At 47.2% G+C, this 20,417-nt stretch overlaps 1 protein-coding gene across 2 annotated transcripts in view; it reads left to right on the forward strand.

The window, feature by feature from the left end:
• LOC108245443 (guanine nucleotide exchange factor VAV3) overlaps positions 1–20,417 on the forward strand; it is a 63,060-nt gene that overhangs the window by 17,062 nt on the left and 25,581 nt on the right. For both annotated transcript variants that reach the window (XM_017432358.3, XM_017432359.3), the window contains exons 3-14: positions 9,774–9,832; positions 10,382–10,447; positions 11,344–11,452; positions 12,287–12,388; positions 14,480–14,548; positions 15,032–15,135; positions 15,269–15,368; positions 15,574–15,669; positions 18,020–18,088; positions 18,864–18,950; positions 19,044–19,129; positions 19,759–19,891. In XM_017432358.3, the coding sequence (XP_017287847.1) occupies positions 9,774–9,832; positions 10,382–10,447; positions 11,344–11,452; positions 12,287–12,388; positions 14,480–14,548; positions 15,032–15,135; positions 15,269–15,368; positions 15,574–15,669; positions 18,020–18,088; positions 18,864–18,950; positions 19,044–19,129; positions 19,759–19,891 (1,080 nt within the window). The remainder of the gene's footprint in view (positions 1–9,773; positions 9,833–10,381; positions 10,448–11,343; positions 11,453–12,286; positions 12,389–14,479; positions 14,549–15,031; positions 15,136–15,268; positions 15,369–15,573; positions 15,670–18,019; positions 18,089–18,863; positions 18,951–19,043; positions 19,130–19,758; positions 19,892–20,417) is intronic.

The following is a 20,417-nucleotide window of genomic DNA, read 5'->3' on the forward strand; positions in this document are numbered from 1 at the left end:
CAGTTTAGAAGCTATCAAAGTTCTCAAATAAAGCACCTTTTGAGAATGTCAATGTTTGTTGGGAATTATCTTACAAAACTAGGAAGTATTTTTGGTTTAGATATTAAAAGTTATGGTTGTTTATTGATTTTAGTAAAAAAAAATTGCAACTTTTAGGAAAATGCCCCGTGAAATCCTGGAGGGACTAATTTACAGAAAAAAACCCCATCTGGACAGTTTAAAAATATATTTTAAACCAACTTGTGGTTGAATGTGTTGACTGTAAACATGTTTTAGTCGACTTAAAAAGGCTGCAGTGTCACTCTTTGTTGCTGCCAGTATCGGTTAGAAACGACTGTCTGTGCTTTAACCACGAGCTCGTGTCTTGGGGAAATTCATTTCCTTGTTTGTTCCGAACCTTTTCCTGCTGGTCGCGCTTCGTGAACGTTAAACGAAGCATGAAGGTACCTGCCTTTAACGCACCGATTCGACAGGATGAAAACCTAAACTGGCGCCAAACTGACTGAAGTCAAACAGTCCTTCAGGTAGTCGACGTCGAGGTGTGTGTGTGTGTGTGTGTCCTGAGGACTTGTTTCCAGATTCAGCAGCAGGAAACAGGAAGGGGAAACGGTCACCTCACAGCCCCTCTGGGTTCCTGTCTGACCATCGTCTTCCCCACCGTGGTCAGTGTTGTCCTCTCGTTTCTCGCGCTTTTCTTCAAGTCACGGAGGCCGACGAGCTCGCCGTGACCTTCGGATTACAGGTTGAGATCAAAACGATTCAACTTCCGCGTCTTCCTGCCGGTTTCCTGGAAGCGTGTGAATGTGAGACACTCGATGACCCAGGAGGACAAAAACTGCTTGGAGGAAAGTTGTACATCTCTGCTCCACCGAAGATGACTCTCAGCTACTACCACACCAAATATTAACTCAATGTCTCCAGAACTGACGCGTTCTTGTGGCCATCTTGAATTGTGAACAAAGATCATAGATTTGGGAATGTTTTGGGGATTCCTGTCAGCTGCTGCGACACCAAACCTTAACTCAATATCTCTAAAGTCTACTAACCATTTCTGTGTTTGCCAAGGTGGCTGTGGTGGCCATCTTGAATTGGGTTGACCCCGTCAATGATTAAATCCATCCTGTGGTTCATGAGGTGTTTCAAAGAGGACAAAGTTTTAGGAGAATTTGAAGGATTCTCCATCCTGTCCCATGGTTTTTTGTTTTTGGTGAATTAAGTCTTATAAAAATAAAAGCCCACAGCCTCAGGACCTTTGGCGTTTCATTGGAAGGCACCAACGATTTGTGTCCTTACTGTTAAACTAAGGCTGAATATTTGAATTAAGTGTTTCGAACACTGCTCTAAACCCTCCAAACCTTTAGTATAAACCACGGGTGTCAGACTCCAGGCCTCGAGGCTCGGCTGTCCTGGAGGTTTTAGGTGTTTCTGCTCCAACACACCTGATTCAAATGGTTTAATCACCTCCTCACCAAATCATCAGGTTCTCCAGGAGCACGGCAACAAGTCATCCATTTAAACCAGGTGTTTTAAGGCAGGAACACGTCTAAAACATGCAGGAGAGCGACCCGTGAGGAATGGATTCTGACACCCCTGGTATAAACCATTATACAGCTTATATACATCAAAACATCTGCATTTTCTCAGCTTATTTAAGGGTTTTATTGAAGAACGCTGATGGTTGTTGGGATTTCAGCGTCTCTTCAGAGATTACTCAGCACATTATGCAGGAAGTGTTCAGTCGTTTGCACTGAAGGGTCGGTATCGTTGAGGCGTTTTATCTCAGTGCGGTGCCGGGTATTGAGGTTACTTGCCAGGTATTTATAAGCCACTGCTGAGAGCACCAGAGAGCGTGGTCAAGATCAAAGATGAGAAAGACTCACCAAACCTCATTTCTTTGCTGTCCTACTTTCTGACAGCTTTGTACCACCCAGATTCAAACTAGCTCTCAATGCAGTTTATGTGCTTCACATCAAAGAAGGAAAGCTTTTCTTAAACTCTTGCATTAATCGCCTTTGCCTTGTGTGTGTTTTTAATTCAAAGAATGATTTTCTGTCTTAATTCTGGACGAGATCTTGTCCTGAAACACAAAATGAGCAGCTAACAGACACAGAGAGGCTTTCCTTTTCCTTTTTTTCTGTCACAAAGCTCACAGCTACCTTTTATGTGACCACAAAAATGACAAACAGCTGCTGTTTGGCTGTTTGCTCCGGCTGACTGAGAGAAGCAGGAAGAGCTCGCTTCCTCCGCCACCGATTGTCCAAAACGTTGGACGTTTCTTTTGACTTGGGTCCTTAAAAGGGGGTCTAATAAGCCCCTCGATTGATTGATTGATGAGGCTTCTAAGTTTGCCAGCGTGAAGCAAAATGAAGCATGAAGTTCGATCCTGGAGAAGCTGAATGTACAACTTGAAACCCAACTAACTGAGATCCATCAGTCCAGTTTGTTCCTCTAAGATGTGGAACAGGTAACACGCTCCAAGGTGTTCCTGATTAGAGAGGACATCTGGTCTGCGTCCGTGGTCCCCTTCCAGTGGGATACGCCTGTGAACCCTGCAGGTGGAGCGGCCCAGAAGGCATCTTAAAGGTGGTTCCTCTCTGGGCTGCGAGGAGTCGGTGAACAGCAATCATGAGGGAGTCTCCTGGATGTCTTACGACTTTCATGTGGTTCTCGTCTTCCTCTGTGAGTCACAGAGCCGCGCAGCCTCGCTGCAGTTTGAACATGTCCAGAAATATTTCACGTGACAACTTTTCTCTCAGAATAGTCTTGGAGTCATCGTGGGCGTCTCATACCCTCTGGCCTAAACACCACGCTGGTGATTTGTTAATAAACTGGTCCTGATCTACCTGTCTTTATTTGAAAAGCTTACTCCAGTAGATTCAACTATAAACATGGGGGAAGCTGTCAGTGTGGCCAAAAATAAAGCTTTTCAAGCTGTTTAGACAGAAATAGGCTGTGATTTTCAAAAACTTGGCACTGAAAACCATCAGAGTTTAATGAAACTGCAGCTGAAAATTCATGTTTTTTTCTTGCAATTTGGAGGGATTCGTTTCACCAGCTTGTCTCCCAACAGCAGCAGCTCAGGGAGGTAACACGTTAATCTGACGCCTGAACCACCTCAGCTGATTTCTTTCCATGTGGAGGAGCAACGTCTCTAAGCTCCCCCCGGGTGATGAACTCTAAGCTCCCCCCGGCTGATGGACCTGGCCACCCTACTGAAGAAGCTAAACTTCAGCTGTAGGCGATGGTTGGAAGATGGACGTCTCAGCTTCTTCTTCATCACTGTTCAGACTCATGACTGATCTGGAATATTTTGGTCCAGTGTTGATAACCATCAGTCAGTGATGAGTCTTGTAGGTCATCTCAGATCTGTCAGAACCTGGATCTGTGACCTCTGCTGGTGTTTGGTTGTCCTGTGGTGGAGGTTGTGGTGCTTATAAGCGGTTGGCCATCGGTAGAAACCTTATTCAGACTTTAAAAACTGAAGTTTAAGCCAAAGTTTCAGCGTTTTCCACAGCGTCAGACAGTAACTTCTGTCTGCAGACGTTGGTGTTGGCCCACAGCTGGCTCCTGCAGACAGATCCCTTCTGAGTGATTATCTGACGTGTTTAACTCTTAGACTTAAATCTTAGCCTCTGTTTAGTTGCAGTAATTTCCAAGATGTCTCCACACCAGCAGCGTGTCTCATCCGAACTCCGTTCAGCTGTTCAAGCTGCAGGATTTGGACGAAAAGAAGAATTTAGAAAGAACGCAGTCGCCCACGGTGACTTTTCTCCTCCAGATGGGAAATCGTGCGTTTCGATGAAGCGCCGTTAATGTTTGTTTGTTTCTCTCCATTTCCCCTTTCAGTCTCTGCTGTTTTCCTCTAAAAAAAAAAAGGGGGAGATAATGAGTTTGATTTTATTTTCACGTTAAAAAAATCCACTAAACTCTTTAATGAGGTGCTGGAGGCGGCGGCTGAATTCGTCAGATCTCAGTGAGATGTTTCTGGATGGAAAGGAACCGTGTGGAGTACCGCCTGTGTGTGTGAGAGAACGCCAACAATGCTTCTTCCAGATGCTCAAGGCTCCAACTGTAGGGGGGGTTGGGGTTTGCATTGCTTCTCAAAAGGTGGAGTGGGTGGATGTTGGAAGTGGGGGCGACTCTAAAGGCTAATCTCCGTCCTCCACCCTCAGAAGATCGACGCTCGCCTCACAACACACACACCAACCGCTCGGAGTTACATAATCTCCTGAAAGAGGCATCTTTAGAACAGAAGAAGGAGGAAAAAGAAGTTGAAATCAGACACAGAGGGGGGGGGGTCCTGAGATCCGTCCTCTGAGAAAAGTCCTCGTTTGGTTTCCAGAGTTCGGGAAACGTTCTGACGAGGATTACAGCAAGTTCAGAATTTATATCTTTGCAGCTGCTGAATGAGAATTAGCCACAAGTGACCACTCAGTGTTTTAACACCAACTTAAACTAAAATCAGGGCCGTCTGCCTCTTATGTTCCGTCTTTGAGAGCTTATCGGGTGTCTGAAGTCGCTCCAACGTACCGGAAAGACGTCGTCCAGGTCGAAAACTTCTCATCCAATGAGATGAATCCAATGAGTCAAACCCTAAGATAATGTTGCGCTCAGTGTTATGACCCTCAGCTACCACCACACTGAGTTTTAACCAAACATCTGCAAAATGAATGGAGTTGGGAGTTAATTAGCTGTTGCAGCCATCTTGCTTCAGGTTGATTATGGTTGGAGCTGTCGCCTCACAGTAAGGTTGCAGGTTCACCTCCTGGCCTTTCTGTATGGAGTTTACATGCATGCATGGGTTTCCTGACCAGTGAGAGTGGTTGTCTCATTTGTCTCTACGTCCCTGTAATGGACTGGAGACCTGTCCAGGTGTCCCCCGTCTCTCACATAGTGACTGCTGGAGATAAGGTTTGTCTTAAGCCACTCCTCGTCTTTTTATTGGACGAACAAGCGTCTTAATTTAATTTGCGGCTTTTTAATTAATCGAGAAATCCTGGAACCGCTCCCAGCTGCGTCCTCAGGGTGTGCTGACTGATGCCAACCTGCCGTACGGACGCGGCAGGCCTGGCTGTTTGTCAGACCCAGAAGTGACTCATAATTTGTCTGATTCCTCTGCTGACCAGTTTGGGGTTAGTGGACGTCAGGAGAAACTCCCATCAGGGTTGAACCTGAACATGTTGGAAAACTAGACTCATTCGTTGGTTTTAGATTTATCCCAGCCTGTTGTGTTGTCAGTAGCCACCAGAAGGATCAATAACAACAGTATTTATTTACTGGATTGGAAGATGGAAATTCTTCATCTGCTTTCCAGGCGTTTTATGTCTCGAGCCGGTGTGAAGACATTATTCTGCTTCTCTTATTCACCTGAGATTTGGATTTATGGTAGTGTCTCAGCGAGGGCTCGATGGTTATGGTTCTGCTCAACACCGTAATCCAGTGTGGATGGAAGGAGCCAATAAAAAGGCTTGACATGTAAAGTACCGCAATAAATTACTCCGCCAGGTGGAACAGGATGGATGGCCCCGCTTGAGTCTTTGTTTGCTTACAAACAGAAATGTCGTAAATTTAAGATAAACAAAAGCTCGAGATGGGAGGAAAGAGCTGGAGCTCTTGTAGCGCAAAATATTTCCTGAACCAACGGACGGATTGGTTGATCATTGGATAAACGTCTACAACTGACTAGCTTTTCAAGATGGTTGCCACATCTAATCAACATTAGCCAGCACAACTCATCATACATGCCTGAGGTTACTTTCAAGGTTTAATTAAAGCAGCTGGAACTGTCGTTTCTCAGGTGGCGGGCGATATGCATTCCTTCAGGGACTGCTTGGTCTTTGGGTTTCATTGGACATCAAATGGTTGTAGATGTAGAATTCCTTTGATCGGAGATCCTCTGAGAGACGTGGAAGCTCTCTGAAATCCTCAGTGGGTTTTTTGTTTTTTCCCTTCCTCCCACGTGTCACATTGATTTACGTGATGCTCCCTGTCAGGACGGCGGGCTCTGCCTTCACGTTTTCGTTTACGGAGCTCAGATTTGGCAGATCAGACGTGTTGCGTCAGTTTGTTCGTTTTAGGTGTGAAAACCGTGCAAACGTGCGATCACATGAGCAACCAGCCCTGCCGTTAAAGGAGAAGGGAGGTGGGTGGGAGTGGAGGATGCTGAGGATCTGCTCCTGAGGGTTTGGGTGAGTGTGTGTCCGGAGGGGGGGATGATGCGGTTCAAGGAAGTTGAATTGATTTACCTGGACAGCAGGAAGGACCTCACCTCACTCCTGACCTTCCACTGCTGAGATGGAAGCAGAGAGAGAAGAAAAAACATTTTTTTTGTTTTGTTTGTGAGGCTTTTAGAGAAAACGCTGATGATCCTCAATGAAAGGCAGAGTGATGTGAGAGCGTGTTCAGTTTAACACATTGAACTTTTGAACCTCATCGATGGTTGTGTCTGCACATCCTGCACCTACGGGCTGAGGGCTGAGTTTTATAAAAAATGATCACAAACCCTGAGCGTCCCACAGAGTTCTATTAAATTCATTATTAGGAAATGGAAAGATGATGCCATCACAGGAAACCTCCCAAGAGAGGGTCGTTAACCAAAACTCACGGCGCGGCTAAAAGGGCATTAATCAGAGGAACATCCTGGAGGCCAAAGATAATCCTGATGGAGCTGCAGCTCTTCTGAGGAGGAGAAGGGTGGATGTATCCATAGGATCTGTCTGAGGACCGCCACAGGATCTGACTATAGGATCGCTACAGGATCTTTCCTTGAACCGCCACAGAATCTGTCCTTGGACCACTGTAGGATCTGTCCTTGGACCCCTATAGGATCTGTCCTTTGACCACTGTAGGATCTGTCCTTGGGACACTATAGGATCTGTCCATAGGACCACTACAGGATCTGTCCATAGGACCACTGCAGGATCTGTCCATAGGACCACTGCAGGATCTGTCCATAGGACCACTGCAGGATCTGTCCTTGGACCCCTATAGGATCTGTCCTTGGACCACTGTAGGATCTGTCCATAGGACCACTGTAGAATCTGTCCTTGGACCCCTATAGGATCTGTCCTTGGACCCCTATAGGATCTGTCCTTGGACCACTGTAGGATCTGTCCTTGGACCACTGTAGGATCTGCGCTGTCATCAGATGAGACCAAACTCCATCTTTTAGGCCGTCAAGGACAGGGAGGTAACTCTTCCACCTCTCATCAACACTGAAGCACGGCAGTGGCAGCATCATGCTGTGGAAATGTTTTAAATCGGTAGAGGCTGTGAAGGTGCTGAGTTGAAGGAAAGATGGACGGAGTTGAGTTTCGAGACATGTCTCCAGAATCCTTGTAGGAGACTGTGGGCGGAGCTTAAAGGCAGCAGCTTAACGAGCGTGTTACTTCCTGTCCGGCCGCTCAGACCCTGAATAAACACGTCCATGTTTTCATTCCAGCCTGGAACGGTGCCGGTGCCGGTGCATGTCCACGTGCACGACTGGTCACTGAATGCAAAGTGTGTTTGAGTCGAAGAGCGATGGAAAAACAAAAAAACGATGGAGGCACTGGCAGCAGCATCCTAATCAGCTATATAAATGTAAATCCAAACATACCAATTATGCATTACAGGCCTTAATGAGCTCTGGCACTGATTGTCAGACGTTAGCTTATCTCTCTCTGAGCCAATCAGCGTTTTACTGGCTCTTGGTGGATTAAATTTAATGCACCGTCTGTGCCAGTCAGATGCCTGTGCTTAAAAGCTCACACACACACCTACACACACCTACACACACACATCAGTTCACAGACATGTAATAATCAAACTGAACTCCCTCCGCTCTGACAGGAAGTCCCTGCTGGCTGTTTTTACACATTTTTAATAATAAAAAAAACGTTAATTCATCCCATTTTTTTTCTTCTTCTTCAAACTGTCACAACAGCAGAGTTTGATGGGAATAAAATGTGATGGAAGAGCCTTCAGGGTTTTTTTTTATTTCTTTCCCTGATGAGACAAAAAAAAAGGCTTTTTACCGCCTTTCATTAATGTTTTAACAGACAGGAGACGCGTCGTTAGAGATCCGGTCTGAAGGACTTTTAGGATTTACTGCCTGAAATGGAAACAGAATATTAACACAGAGATCTGATGCTTATTCCTCTTTCACACTGGGTTAAAACATGAAATTAAAAGCATATTATCCCTTTAAGAAATGCATATCGCCCGCCGTCTTCCTCCCGTTTGGACGAGAACGTCCGTTCGTGCTCGGAGGAAGTGTCAGGGCTAACTCTCAGCGACTACCACCCCAGATTTTAGCTCTGCGTCTGTGTTGGAAACATTTCTGTGTTTGCTAAGGTCACTCAGCTGTGGCGGCCATCTTAAATTGGGATATTTAGCTGACAGACAGGCAAAAACACTGTCGCCCTTTCGTGGGAGGTGATAAATAAGTGGGACAGAAATGGATTTCTCCTTCTGATCTGATTCTTGAGACGAGCCCGAGCAGAACCCATGTTCCAGCGGAGAACCTCGCCGAGCTCTATTTATAGCCGCTGGTTTAGAAGAAAAGCTGCGGGGGAGAAAAGTGGGACAACCCGCCGGGTTCAAACCGACACCAGCAGCGCCGTTCACACTTCCTGCGTCAGGCGCTCCCCTCTGCAGGTCACCGAGCGAGCGGTGGTGAGATTCTGGTGTCAGCCCGTCCCTCCTCCTCCTCCTCGTCTTCCTGCTGTAATTGGACAGCAGCGACGGTCCACTCGGCGCCTCGGCGCCTCGGCGGCGGTCCAACAGGTTTATTAGCCTCCATCACAGATCCTGTCAGCCGAGCCGAACCCTTCCCCTCTGAGTTCTCTGCAGATCTACGCCCCAGGATGGGATCAGCTAAAGGAGGCGAACGTTGCAGCTAAAATAAATTAATCTGTTAAATTCACGCCTCTTGTACCCTGAACACTCAAGATGGCTGCCTTAGACGGCACGCAGGTGGCTCAGATTAGGTGTGGTAGTCGCTGAGAGTCGTATGTTAAGAGCTACTCGTTGGGTTGGAGTTCAGCTCCGTTTGTTAGCAAAATATCTCATCAACAACTGGACGGATTGTAATGAAACCTTCAGAGAGTAATCACCGGGTGTTCGCCGTCACAGGGATGCCTGCAGCCATGTGGTAGTAGCTGAGAGTCGCCATGTTTGATTCCAGACGCTCGTGAGGGTTTGAGTCAGAGCTGAGCGCCGTCGCAGCCCATCGTGCTGCCGCCCACACAAACCGAACACGCTGCGTCCTCCCACCGCCCTGCTGCTCGCTGCAGGCTGGAGGCTCGTGTTTGTCGTCGGCGCTCCACTGATGACTCCATTAACCAGCGGGGGGAGGGGCGGGGGACGGAGGCATCGTATCGATCGTTCGCTCCAGGGCAGGTTTGCCCGCGCTGCGCAGAGAGCGGCGGTCCTGAGCGATGAACTCGGCGGTTCTTGTTCCGCCGGGTCACACGGGAACAAAAAAAAAAAAGGTCAAGGGCGCCAGCAGCGTGGAATTATGGGTCCCGTCCACATTTATCCCGATCGATTCCTCATCCTGCAGCAGCTCATTGAATGACTTTAAATGCAAATCTGCAAAAATCTTCTGCGTTTAAACAGAATCCGGAATAAATAAAGACGTAGCTGTAAGTTTAAATGTGCAGAGAGGAGTGAATCCATCCTCACGCAGCAACACGGAGGGAAATGTTGGACAACGCTGCCCTCTAGTGTCGCTGCAGAGAAATGCAGCACTGAAAGTAAATAACTGTCCTTTTCTTTTTTTTTTGTTCCAGGTTATGGACACGTTATCCAAGCTTTCCCACACGTCCATCGCACAGCAGACGGGAATCAGGTACGTCGAGGATTAGGCTCCGCCCTGTTTCTGTCGTCGGGACGTGAAAATGATTCAAAAACAAAAACATTCCACCGTGTCGTTATTTACCGAGCGAACAAAATGTTGATTAACACGACGCCAGGGTGGGAAGACATCAGCAATGACCCTCAGAGAAGCAGCCCATCAGCCTGGAAGGGGTCAAAGGTCATTTCCAGGCTACCTGGAGTCCATCGTTCTACAGAGAGGATCTGATCTTCACCCTGAAGGTCAGACCGTGCAGTGAGCTCTACCTCAGACTCTACAGGTTAAAGGTCAAAGGTTAAAGCCTCTTAAAACAACACGGCAGCTCGACTTAAAGAACCAGACCGGAGGACAGATGTTTACCCAGAATGCACTGCATGGTCTGGGCTTCTCTGTAGACCGAAGCTGCTGGATCAGGAGTTTTGGTTGAATAAATAATGACTCGGTGGAATCTGTTGTGTGTTTCTGTTCCTTCCGAAGCTTAGAAAACTTCAGAACCCGATAAAGACCCGATCCGTTTGACCGTCTCCTGTTGTCTTCTCTCAGGCCGTTCCCCACAGAGGACAGTGTTGAAGATGAGGACATCTACAACCACCTGGAGGACCTGATAGAGTACGTTTCCTCTCTTTGTGCTGAAAGATTCCTTTTATTTTGGTCAAACCTTCATTTGATGGATCATAAACAGGTTAACAGAACCTCCTGGGTTCTTTCAGTCTCCAGATTTAGCTCCAGACGGGCCGGTCGGTGTGATGAAGGCACCATTTGGTCCCTGGGTGTCGACTGGCAGGCAGCCACACGTGTGGGACTGTGGTTGAATCATTTGTTTTTCAGACTTCTGAAAGTTCTGCAGGTTTTTAAAGGTTCGAAGGTTTACAATTAACCAGCTGATTAAATTATTGTTCCTTTTTTAATTTAAGCTTCTCGTTATTAAAATAACAAGCTGAGGATTTTTAAAAACTAATAAAAAAGGAACAAAATAATCAGAATTATCCTTCGCTGGAAACAGGAACACAAGCAGCAGACATGACCCGGATCGCCCTGCTTCTACTGAGGCAGGGTGGTCCTGACCCTGGTCCTGGTCCTGGTCCTGGTCCTACTCCTGGTCCTGGTACTGGTCCCAGTCCTGGTCCTGGTCCCGCTCCTGGTCCTGGTCCCAGTCCCGCTCCTGGAGGACCACCGTCCTTCAGGTTTCAGGTGTTTCTCTGCTGCTGCAGAATCTGAAGAGCTGCTGAAGAGAAACATCTAAAACCTGCAGGACAGAGGCCCTTCAGGACCAGGACCAGGACCAGGACCAGGACCAGGACCTGGACCCTTTTGTTGCTTAGATCTTTGTTCCTTTTAGCTGAAGCTTTCGGCTTCTCTTTTTTCATAGGAAGTGTAAACACTCTGGTTTTTATTTACTTCCTGCTTTCCTCTTCATCCCGGCGGTTCCCAGCCCGGGTTCTTCTGGTTCTGGTTCTGGTTCTGGTTCTGGTCTCCAGTAACCGGCTCTGTCCTGTGTGCCGCAGTGAGAACAGGGTGGAGGACGAGGAGGATCTGTACGACTGCGTGTACGACGACGAAGAGGGCGGCGAGATCTACGAGGACCTGATGAAGACAGACGCCGTCCCTCCTCCGGTGGGTGTCCCTCCTCCGGTGGGTGTCCCTCTCTCGCTCGCAGATGCAGACGGTGACGCCGCGGCAGCGCTCCGACGCTCCGACGCTCCGACGCCATCTGTGCCGAAGAAGGAGCTTCACCTTTTCTCTGCTGCCTAAAAACAGATAATTCCACCGAAACAGGCGTCAGTTCTGGTTTAATAACGATGAATCCAATCATCCTTATTAGGTTTATTCAAAATGTTCATCCCGTGTCCCGTGCAGCAAACCCAGAAACATGCAGCTCCTTCAGCAGCTCCTTCAGCAGCTCGTTTTGTAGAACTGGATCTCAACACGTAGCTTAAAAACGCTCTGAATCTTCTGCTTTCTGCACAAAACAGATCATAAAATAGCTAAAACAGCAGCCGAATGATGGCCGAAACTGAAATGTTGTCGAGACTCAAGCTGAAGGCGAAAGCAGCAGAACGGCAGCTGCCAGCAGTAGGCGAAAGCTGTAGACGTTAGCAAAGTTAGCAGAATAAACGTTCAGCTGAAATTAGTGCAGCTAAATGCTAATGATGCAGAAGGAGAACAAAAAAAGAGCAAATGTGTTGAAGTAGATTACAGAAAGAAGAGATCTCTGTGTGTTTTTGTTTTTAAAATAAAGTTAAATATGTTAAAAAGGCTAAAAGCTACAAAAACCAGCAGCCGCGGCGGCCATTTTCTGGATGAGCTGAACATTTACACAGTTAAAAAACAGGTTTAATCGAATCCAATACTTCCTGCACGTCCTCAGCTTGGAAACTAAAACCAAGCGTGACCTCTGACCTCTGCTGACACGTGTGTATGTGTGTGTGTGTGTGTGTGTGTGTGCAGGCGTTTCAGAGGCAGGCGGAGACTGACATCAGGAGCTGCTGTTTGACGGAGATCAAGCAGACGGAGGAGAAATACACGGAGACCCTGGAGTCCATCGAGAAGGTACGCAGAGGCCAGCGAGCCGGGACTTGGAATCAGCAGAAACCTGAGCAGCAGGAAGTGTGTGATGATGTCACAGCGAGGCGTTTCTGTCCGTGGAAGCCCAGGCTGACGGCTGACGGGATGTTACTGCGTAGCCAGGGGTCGGGATGAAAAACGCTGCCTTCAAACCGTCGTTTTCACCAAAAAAAAAGCAGAAGGTTTCCAGTAAATTTGCAGTAACAGAGCAGAAGTTCAGGTCTTAAACAGAATAAAGTGATGAAATAAACCCAGAGAAGATGAGCTTCGGGTTCAGATAAATATGATTCATGTGAATGTCTTCGTTTTATTTTTCTATTTAAAGAAATGATCCGTTAAAGCAACCTGTCTGCTCCTCGTCCTCACGTTTCAGCCCATCAGGAGTGTTTTTTATCACAACAATTTAACCTAAAGAAGGATCTGAAAGTGTTGTTTCACCTTAAACTCTTAAAGGTTTCTGTGGTTGAAGAAAAGACAGAAGGATTTCCTGCTTTTCTTGTCATAAACCAGATTATTAGAAATCAAGAAATATATAAAAAGTATGTACTGGCTTTTTAGTAAGTATTAAAAGTAAAAGTACTTGTCGACTGTATTACCTAAAGGCTAATATAGTCATTAAGTGTACCTATCATATTTAATTTTAATACATCAGTAATGATGATTTAATGAACAATGCTGATGATTTGTTGCTTACAGCTAATGAAAACAGGACATTTCTGATTAGATTACAGACCAATAAACAAGCTCAAGGTGCTGTACTGGTATAGTCCTCTTTTAGCTAACATTAGCTGTATCCAACAGTCGGTTAGTTTGGGGAAAAAACTGTGCAAAGTTTGCGTTTTGCTGGTTTGCTGCCATAATTCTAACAAACACCTGAGCAGCTCTGCACAGCGATTCTTCGCTGCCCCACATGTTTAAACCCAGCTAGCGTCTTAGCGCTCATGCTGCATTCAAAGGCGGCTCGGAAAAGCAGTTTACGACGTGTTAACAACGGATTAAACAGTTTTAACTGCTGAAAAAAGTGACAGAAGACACAGATATGGGAAGTGCAGAAGAGTTGGCCACTTTAAGGTAAACTTGACCCGTTATTTCAAATAAATCTTTTAAATAAGGCCATGGGTGGCGCAGGTCTTCTGGTTGTCTATTCCAGGTGTTAGGGATTCTGCAGGTGCTGCCTTGCTCTTCTTGGGGGAGGGGCTAATGGTTCTTTCTCGCTTTGCATTGGTTCAGTGGACTGATTCCTCTCTCGCCATTGGATCCTTTCAAACTAACGAACAAATCAAAATACCGAAATGCGACTTGGATGTAACGAGTAACGCGGTAACGTTTTGTAGAAATGTAGTGAAGTAGAAAGTACAGATACTTGCTGTAAAATGTAATGGAGTAAAAGTAGAAAGTATCCATTATTAAATCTACTTAAGTAAAGTACAGATACACGAAAATTGTACTTAAGTACAGTGTTACTTTCCACCACTGCCAGTTGATGGATTCTGTTGAATCCATCATGGGGAATGTGGGAATGCTGACATGTGGGAATGCTGACATGTGGGAATGCTGACGTGTGGGAATGCTGTTTGCTCCTCTTTGTCACTGTTCAGATGAAGAACAGGATCAGTTTAACCCCCACAGCTCAACCGTAACAGGAGGCCTTCTGCGGCGGACACTTTCCGCCTCGCTCGGCACTTTTCCCGACGCTGCGGGAGGCCCCGCCCCCCCACCTCCTCCAGCTGCAGCGACTTGTCTCCTTCCTCTGCGTTCGGCTGCTAAAGGCCCTTCGCCTGATTTCCCAGCGGATGGCTGCTGATATGAGGCGGCTGGTGGAATTCGGTTTGGAGATGGAGCGCTGGCTGCGTGGCGCCGTGGCGAGCTTTCTCTGAGAGGAAATCATTAAATTGTAAACTCTGAAAATGAGATTATTGCGGTGACCCAGACGGTCCTGGTTGTTTCTGCTGACTGCTGCTCTTCGCCGCTCGGACACATAATATAATAGCGGCTGACGGGAAATGACTTCCTCGCTCCGGCTCTGCAGAAACAAACTCTCTTCTTCCTCTTCCTCTTCCTCTCTCTCTCCTGCAGCACTTTATGACGCCCCTCGCCATGTTCTTCTCCCAGGCGGAGATGCAGAAGGTGTTTGTGAACATCCCGGTAAGCTTTTTCATATTTAAATTTCACAAATAACACAAACACGTCTCTAACGCCGACAGTTTGGCAGATATTGAGCTAATATTTGGGGTGGTAGTAGCTGAGAGTCCTCTCCAGAACATGTCCGGAGCGCTTACAGACCGCGGGAAATCTGCCGACACTGCATGACGTCGTACCTAACAATGAATTCAAGGTTTGACCAGATGGGGGAGAAGCATTTCCTACAGCAGGGGTCTCCAACCCTGGTCCTCAGGGCCTCCATCCTGCAGTTTTGACTTGTTCCTCTGCTCCAACACACCTGATCTGAATCAATGAGTGATTAACAGAACATGGAGAGGAGATTTAACCATGAAGCAGGTGTGTTGGAGCAGAGGAACAGGTAAAACCTGCAGGACGGTGGCCCCCGAGGACCAAGATTGTCCGCCCCTGGATTGTCAGGTCTTTATCGGTCAGCAGACCCCTGATTGGCTCGTTTTTCTTCCTCAGGACCTCGTTAAGGTTCACAAGTGTTTACTGCTGGAAATCAAAGAGTCGGTCCACCAAAGAAGTGCCCAGAACCTTTTCCAGATCTTCGTGACTTTCAAGGAGAGGTACGTGACGTCGGTTCTGTCCGTGCTTTTATAGAACGTCACATGGTTCCTGCGGTCGGTTTCCTGCTTGCGGCGCAGCCTGAACCGTGTGAACTAAAGTTCCTCTTCCTGCCGCGTGTTTGTCGCGACGCAGGCTGCTGATCTACGGGAAGTACTGCAGCCACGTGGAGACGGCCATCGCCACCCTCGATGACGTCTGCAGACACAGGGAGGACGTCCGCATGAAGCTGGAGGTAAAGCTTTCTGCGTGGCTCAGCTCTGCCCTCCGGTGGGCACGCCATGCACTGCGGGGGGGCAGGATGACTGGAAAACTGTCTGTGAGGCTTTAATAAGACCTGTTTCTGCAAGGTGACACTAAAAAAAGGCCTTTTTTTCCTGGAAGCTAGTGAAATGTATTCTCTGCAGGGTTATTGATTTATTTCTCCCCTTTGTGTGCAGGAGTGCTCAAAGAGAGCCAATTATGGCAAGTTCACTCTGAGGGACCTGCTGGTTGTTCCGATGCAGCGGGTGCTGAAGTATCATCTCCTCCTGCAGGTACGGCAATGAAACCCTCCTGTTTCTGCTCCGAGCAAGGCCGGGGAACCGATTTAAACTAAGATCGCCTTCTGATGGAAAGGGATGGAGTTTTACCTTCAGCTCGTTTCTTATCTTTAACCACCTACACCTCAAGGATAAGGGACACTCCTTTGAGGACCAAAATGTTCATATTTTGGACCGAGAAGAGGGTGGTAAAGGAAGCCATCTTTGTCAAAAGGGAGACAGAGGAGGAGGTCTCAGCTTTAGGCCTGATCCTCAGTCAGTTTCACCCCAATCAACAGAGTGGCCCATCAGTGAGTCCGACAAACAAGGACCCTAATGACCCTCTATTGTTAGGAGAGTGAGTTAATCTGCAGGTGAATCCATCTTACATCACATCTCAGCTTTAAAAGCTCAGCTCTCTATTCTTATAGAGAAAGCTCCTCGGATGAGAAGTGAAACGTCTTCAGTTACAGAATAGAAGTCCAGCTGTTTTTGAATTTTATCTTTAACATAAGTGTGTTTATGTGGACAGATAAAAGTGCTGATTGTCACGCGTTCATTATCTGTTCTCCTGTGGGAGTCAGGTTCCTCTGCTCCTCGGTGCACGACCAGCTGAGTAATTAGTCCGTCAGCACATTTCTCACAGATCCGTCTCTTTAGGAGATCCTGGGAGTGACGGCGGCTGAATCTGAGAGCTTTTATTGAACTCGGGCTCCGTTAAAAACCCTCCAGACTTCAGGAAACAGGAGTCAGCGCTGCGTTCGTCCACCGGAGGCAGCGTTGACCACGTTTTGTGTCCCTCAGGCTGGAGCTCGTTGAGACAGTTTCTGTTTCTTCTTTGTGAATAATTTCCACCCGACGCAGTCAGGGAGGAGAGGAAGAACAATCTGAATGTAGGAACAGAAACGTTATCTCAGTATTTTTATCTGATTTATTCACACAAACTCACTTTAAAGACGTAAGATATATATTTTATTGTGAAAAGCACACCCTAAGAGGCTTATTTTCTTCCGCTTTTAGTTGCGTTTGCTAATTTTGCGTCCAAGTAACTCATCTTTCCTTCTATTTTCTGTTCATGACGGAGTTAAACAGTTGCTTAATGAATAAATCTGATTTGATTTGATCAGAAATAAGATGAAAAGTTTAGCTTCAGCAGAGTCTGTCGGGTCTGGGTCCTCCTGACTCTGAGCTGTCCCCCCCACATCATGATGCTGCCACCACCGTGCCTCACCGTCAGGACGGCCCTCTCAGCATTACGAGCATTTTGACCCAGATGGATAAAAACTTTACTTTTTCCCTGGTTACTTTATTTATTTAAGAAGTTCAGATGAATAAATTAAAGAAAAAAGTAATCCCTAGTGTTCGGAATCTGCCTGATTTTTCTAAAAATTCAAAAACTTCTAAAACTTTTAAATTCCCTGAGTACAGTTTTTATTATTACTGCATATAAAAGTATCATTAATTTAAAAATAATCATTTCAGACTATAAAATCCAACATAAAGAAGTTGATCCTGAATTAAATCAAACCAGTTTGAGAGAATTCACTCCAGTAGTTTTATGAATATATTGATGTTATTCTGAAATGCGGGTACGCATTCAGTGTAAACAAACACCTTTTATTTGCCTGATTTGCTCGGTGCAACACATCTGATTTGCTGGACTTGTCCGTCCGCCGTAGACGTGTTTTCGGTCACTTCCTGTTTCTGTTTGCTCACAGATTCTGCCTGCAAAGTTTTTTATTTAAGGACTCACAGACTCTTCCCGTATTTCACTTCTGTTATTCTTGCAAACAATGCAAACGATGCAAACGTCCCCCCCCGACAGGAAAGAAACAGCCTGAGCAGGAGAGCAGGAACGAAGTGGACGTGTTGTGTCCCTGCAGGACAGCTGGGTGATAATAAAGCATCTGCTGGCTCCCGTCCTCACGCAGCAACAGCCAGGATGTCCACAACTAATGTGTTGTCACTTCCTCCCCCCCTCGCCTCCCTCGCCTCCCCCCTCCTGGACCGGGGGCGGCGGCTCGACTCGGGGAGCGGGGGCTGACAAACGGGCTCGGGTTGACTGACACCGAGGATTTGAGTTCGCCTCGCTCATGCGTGGCGCCCGTCCTTATCCGTCTCCGCTCGGGTCTAGATGTCTTGTTTGTGCTGCCGAGTAATTTCAGATACTCACACACACACACACACACACACACTCACACACACTCACACACACACACACACACACACGGTATCTGATTTATTTCAGGTCGCTTCTTGCGACCGTTTTCATATCTGGAGCCAAAACCTTTAAGCTTCCACAGAAGGATGTTTATTGATCTTGACATCTTTTATTTTTCTGTTTTCTGTTTTCTGTTTCCGTCAGGAGCTGGTGAAACACACGCACGACGCCTCGGAGAAGAGTAACCTGCGGACAGCGTTGGACGCCATGAAGGTGAGTTCGCTGCCGTGTCCCGTCACGCACCGAGGGGAAACATTTAAAGAAGGAACCGACCTTGTCCTCTTCTTATCGGCCGTTTCTAAAAATATCCTCGTGATCGCGGCACCGTCCTCCGTTTCTGCAGAACAACAATTAAAGAAATGACCTGCAGTAACTGTGCCGGGCCTGCAGGTGGCGCTGTAACGCTGCCACAGGAACTGAGACGTGATGAAACAGGAAGAGGAGGGTTAGGGTCGTAGGTCAGATCAGATCGTCTGCTCTTCACCCCTCAGTAATAAATGATTCGCTCAGTTCGGCTCATCGTCACGCTGGAAGATGAACCTTCGGCTCAGTTTGAGGTCCTGACTCTGCTGCCCCACAGCATGACGCTGCCACCGCCGTGCTTCGCTGTTGGGAGTGTGATGAGTTGGAACTGAGGCCGAACAGTTCAGTCCTGGTTTCATCCTTCAGCGTTTCTCCTCCTGGAACCTTCAGGTTCTTCAGGTTCCCGGTCTCCTCTCCCTGTGACTGCCACCGCCGTGCTTCACAGCTGGGATGAAGCTGGTGTTTCCTCCGACCTCAGGCAGGAGGCGTCCGGACGTTTTAACATCTCCGAGCTGAACGCCATGGATCTAAATGTGGATTCTCATTTAATTCTTCCCGTTAAACGTGAGAAATCGGATAAAACTTTGTCAGATGAGTGAGATCAGGTTTCAGAACTGAAGAAATGATTGAATTAAAAGGTTGAAACGGTAAAAAGGCTCAGAGTCGTTCTCCGATGTGTGTGCAGGACTTGGCTCAGTACGTTAACGAAGTCAAGCGGGACAACGAGACGCTGCGAGAGATAGACCAGTACCAGAGGTCCATCGAGAACCTGGTGAGTCCCGTGTTTGTTCCCGATCCGTTTCCGTCTCCCGAGGCCGTCGTTTTCCATCCCGGGGCGGGTTCAATCTCCGCGTTTTACTTCCAGAATCAGCCTCTCAGCAACTATGGGAGACCCAAAGGTGACGGGGAGGTCCGGGTGTCCTCGGTGGACAGACGAGCCAAACAGGACAGGTGAGACTGGAAACCGAAGCCAGAAACAAAACCTTTTTATTTCTGCACATAAAGACGAAAATGACAGTTTCAGGATTTTCCTCCCTGTAGAAACTCGAGGATACAAATAACTGAAAACACGAAACGAGCTGTTAATCAGTAAGAATAACAGCCGACACATCGTCCTGTTAGTCCTGATTGTTCATGACTTCCTTTAATAAAAAGCCCTGTCATTATTTTATTAGACGTATAAGATGATGCAGGCATCAGGAAACCTGCTGGCTGACATCTACAGTACAAAAAAACAATAAAAACAGTTTTTTCAGAGTTCAGAATTCAGCTTTATTGTCTCTCAAAGGAGAAATTTGGGTTTACAACGGTAATAAAAACACAAAAACAACAATAAACAGGAGCATATTATAATATAAGCAACCAGACTTGAGTTAAAACAGGAAGAGAGACAAAAAAAAGAGAAAAATGGAAGAATTTTGTAAACTTATTGCACGTATAACACAAAGAACAAATGAGTTTTTATATAAATACGTCTGTTTCTGATTTATTCACCTGAAATGCTTTAACGTCAACGTTTATAATATTTATGGCTCAAATATTAAATCATATATCCCAGCTGAGCTGTCTTTGTCCCGCAGACACATCTTCCTCTTCGACGCCGCAGTGATCATTTGCAAACGGCGAGGAGACAACTACGAAATGAAGGAGGTCATCGACCTGCACCTCTTCAAGATCACCAACAACCCGACGTCCAACAAAGAGAATCGAAAGGTCCGAGCGGCCGTGGGGGGTCAGGGGTCAGGGGGCGTGCGCCGGGTTAATCAGGAAGCCTCGAAGTTAAACAGAGTTAAAGAAAAGTCTTCCGATTCTTTCATTTCCTGTTTGGACGTGGGGTAGCTCCTCCCACTTCAACACGCCGAGCTTCATGCGTTTCAGATTTGGCTCCTGCTTTGGGAAATATATCGGCTCGTCTGTCAGGATTTATCCAATCGGTCCGAACCGAGACGACAGGTCCAGGAGGGACGTGTCCTCTCGGTGGGATGCAGGGACCGGATGGCTTCCCGACGCAGCTCCCGGGTCCTGCAGGGACCGGGTGGCTTCCCGACGCAGCTCCCGGGTCCTGCAGGGACCGGGTGGCTTCCCGACGCAGCTCCCGGTTCCTGCAGGGACCGGATGGCTTCCCGACGCAGCTCCCGGTTCCTGCAGGGACCGGATGGCTTCCCGACGCAGCTCCAGGGTCCTGCAGGGACCGGATGGCTTCCCGACGCAGCTCCAGGGTCCTGCAGGGACCGGATGG

The sequence above is a fragment of the Kryptolebias marmoratus genome, linkage group LG21 (assembly GCF_001649575.2).
Source record: "Kryptolebias marmoratus isolate JLee-2015 linkage group LG21, ASM164957v2, whole genome shotgun sequence".
NCBI classification, from domain to species: domain Eukaryota; kingdom Metazoa; phylum Chordata; class Actinopteri; order Cyprinodontiformes; family Rivulidae; genus Kryptolebias; species Kryptolebias marmoratus.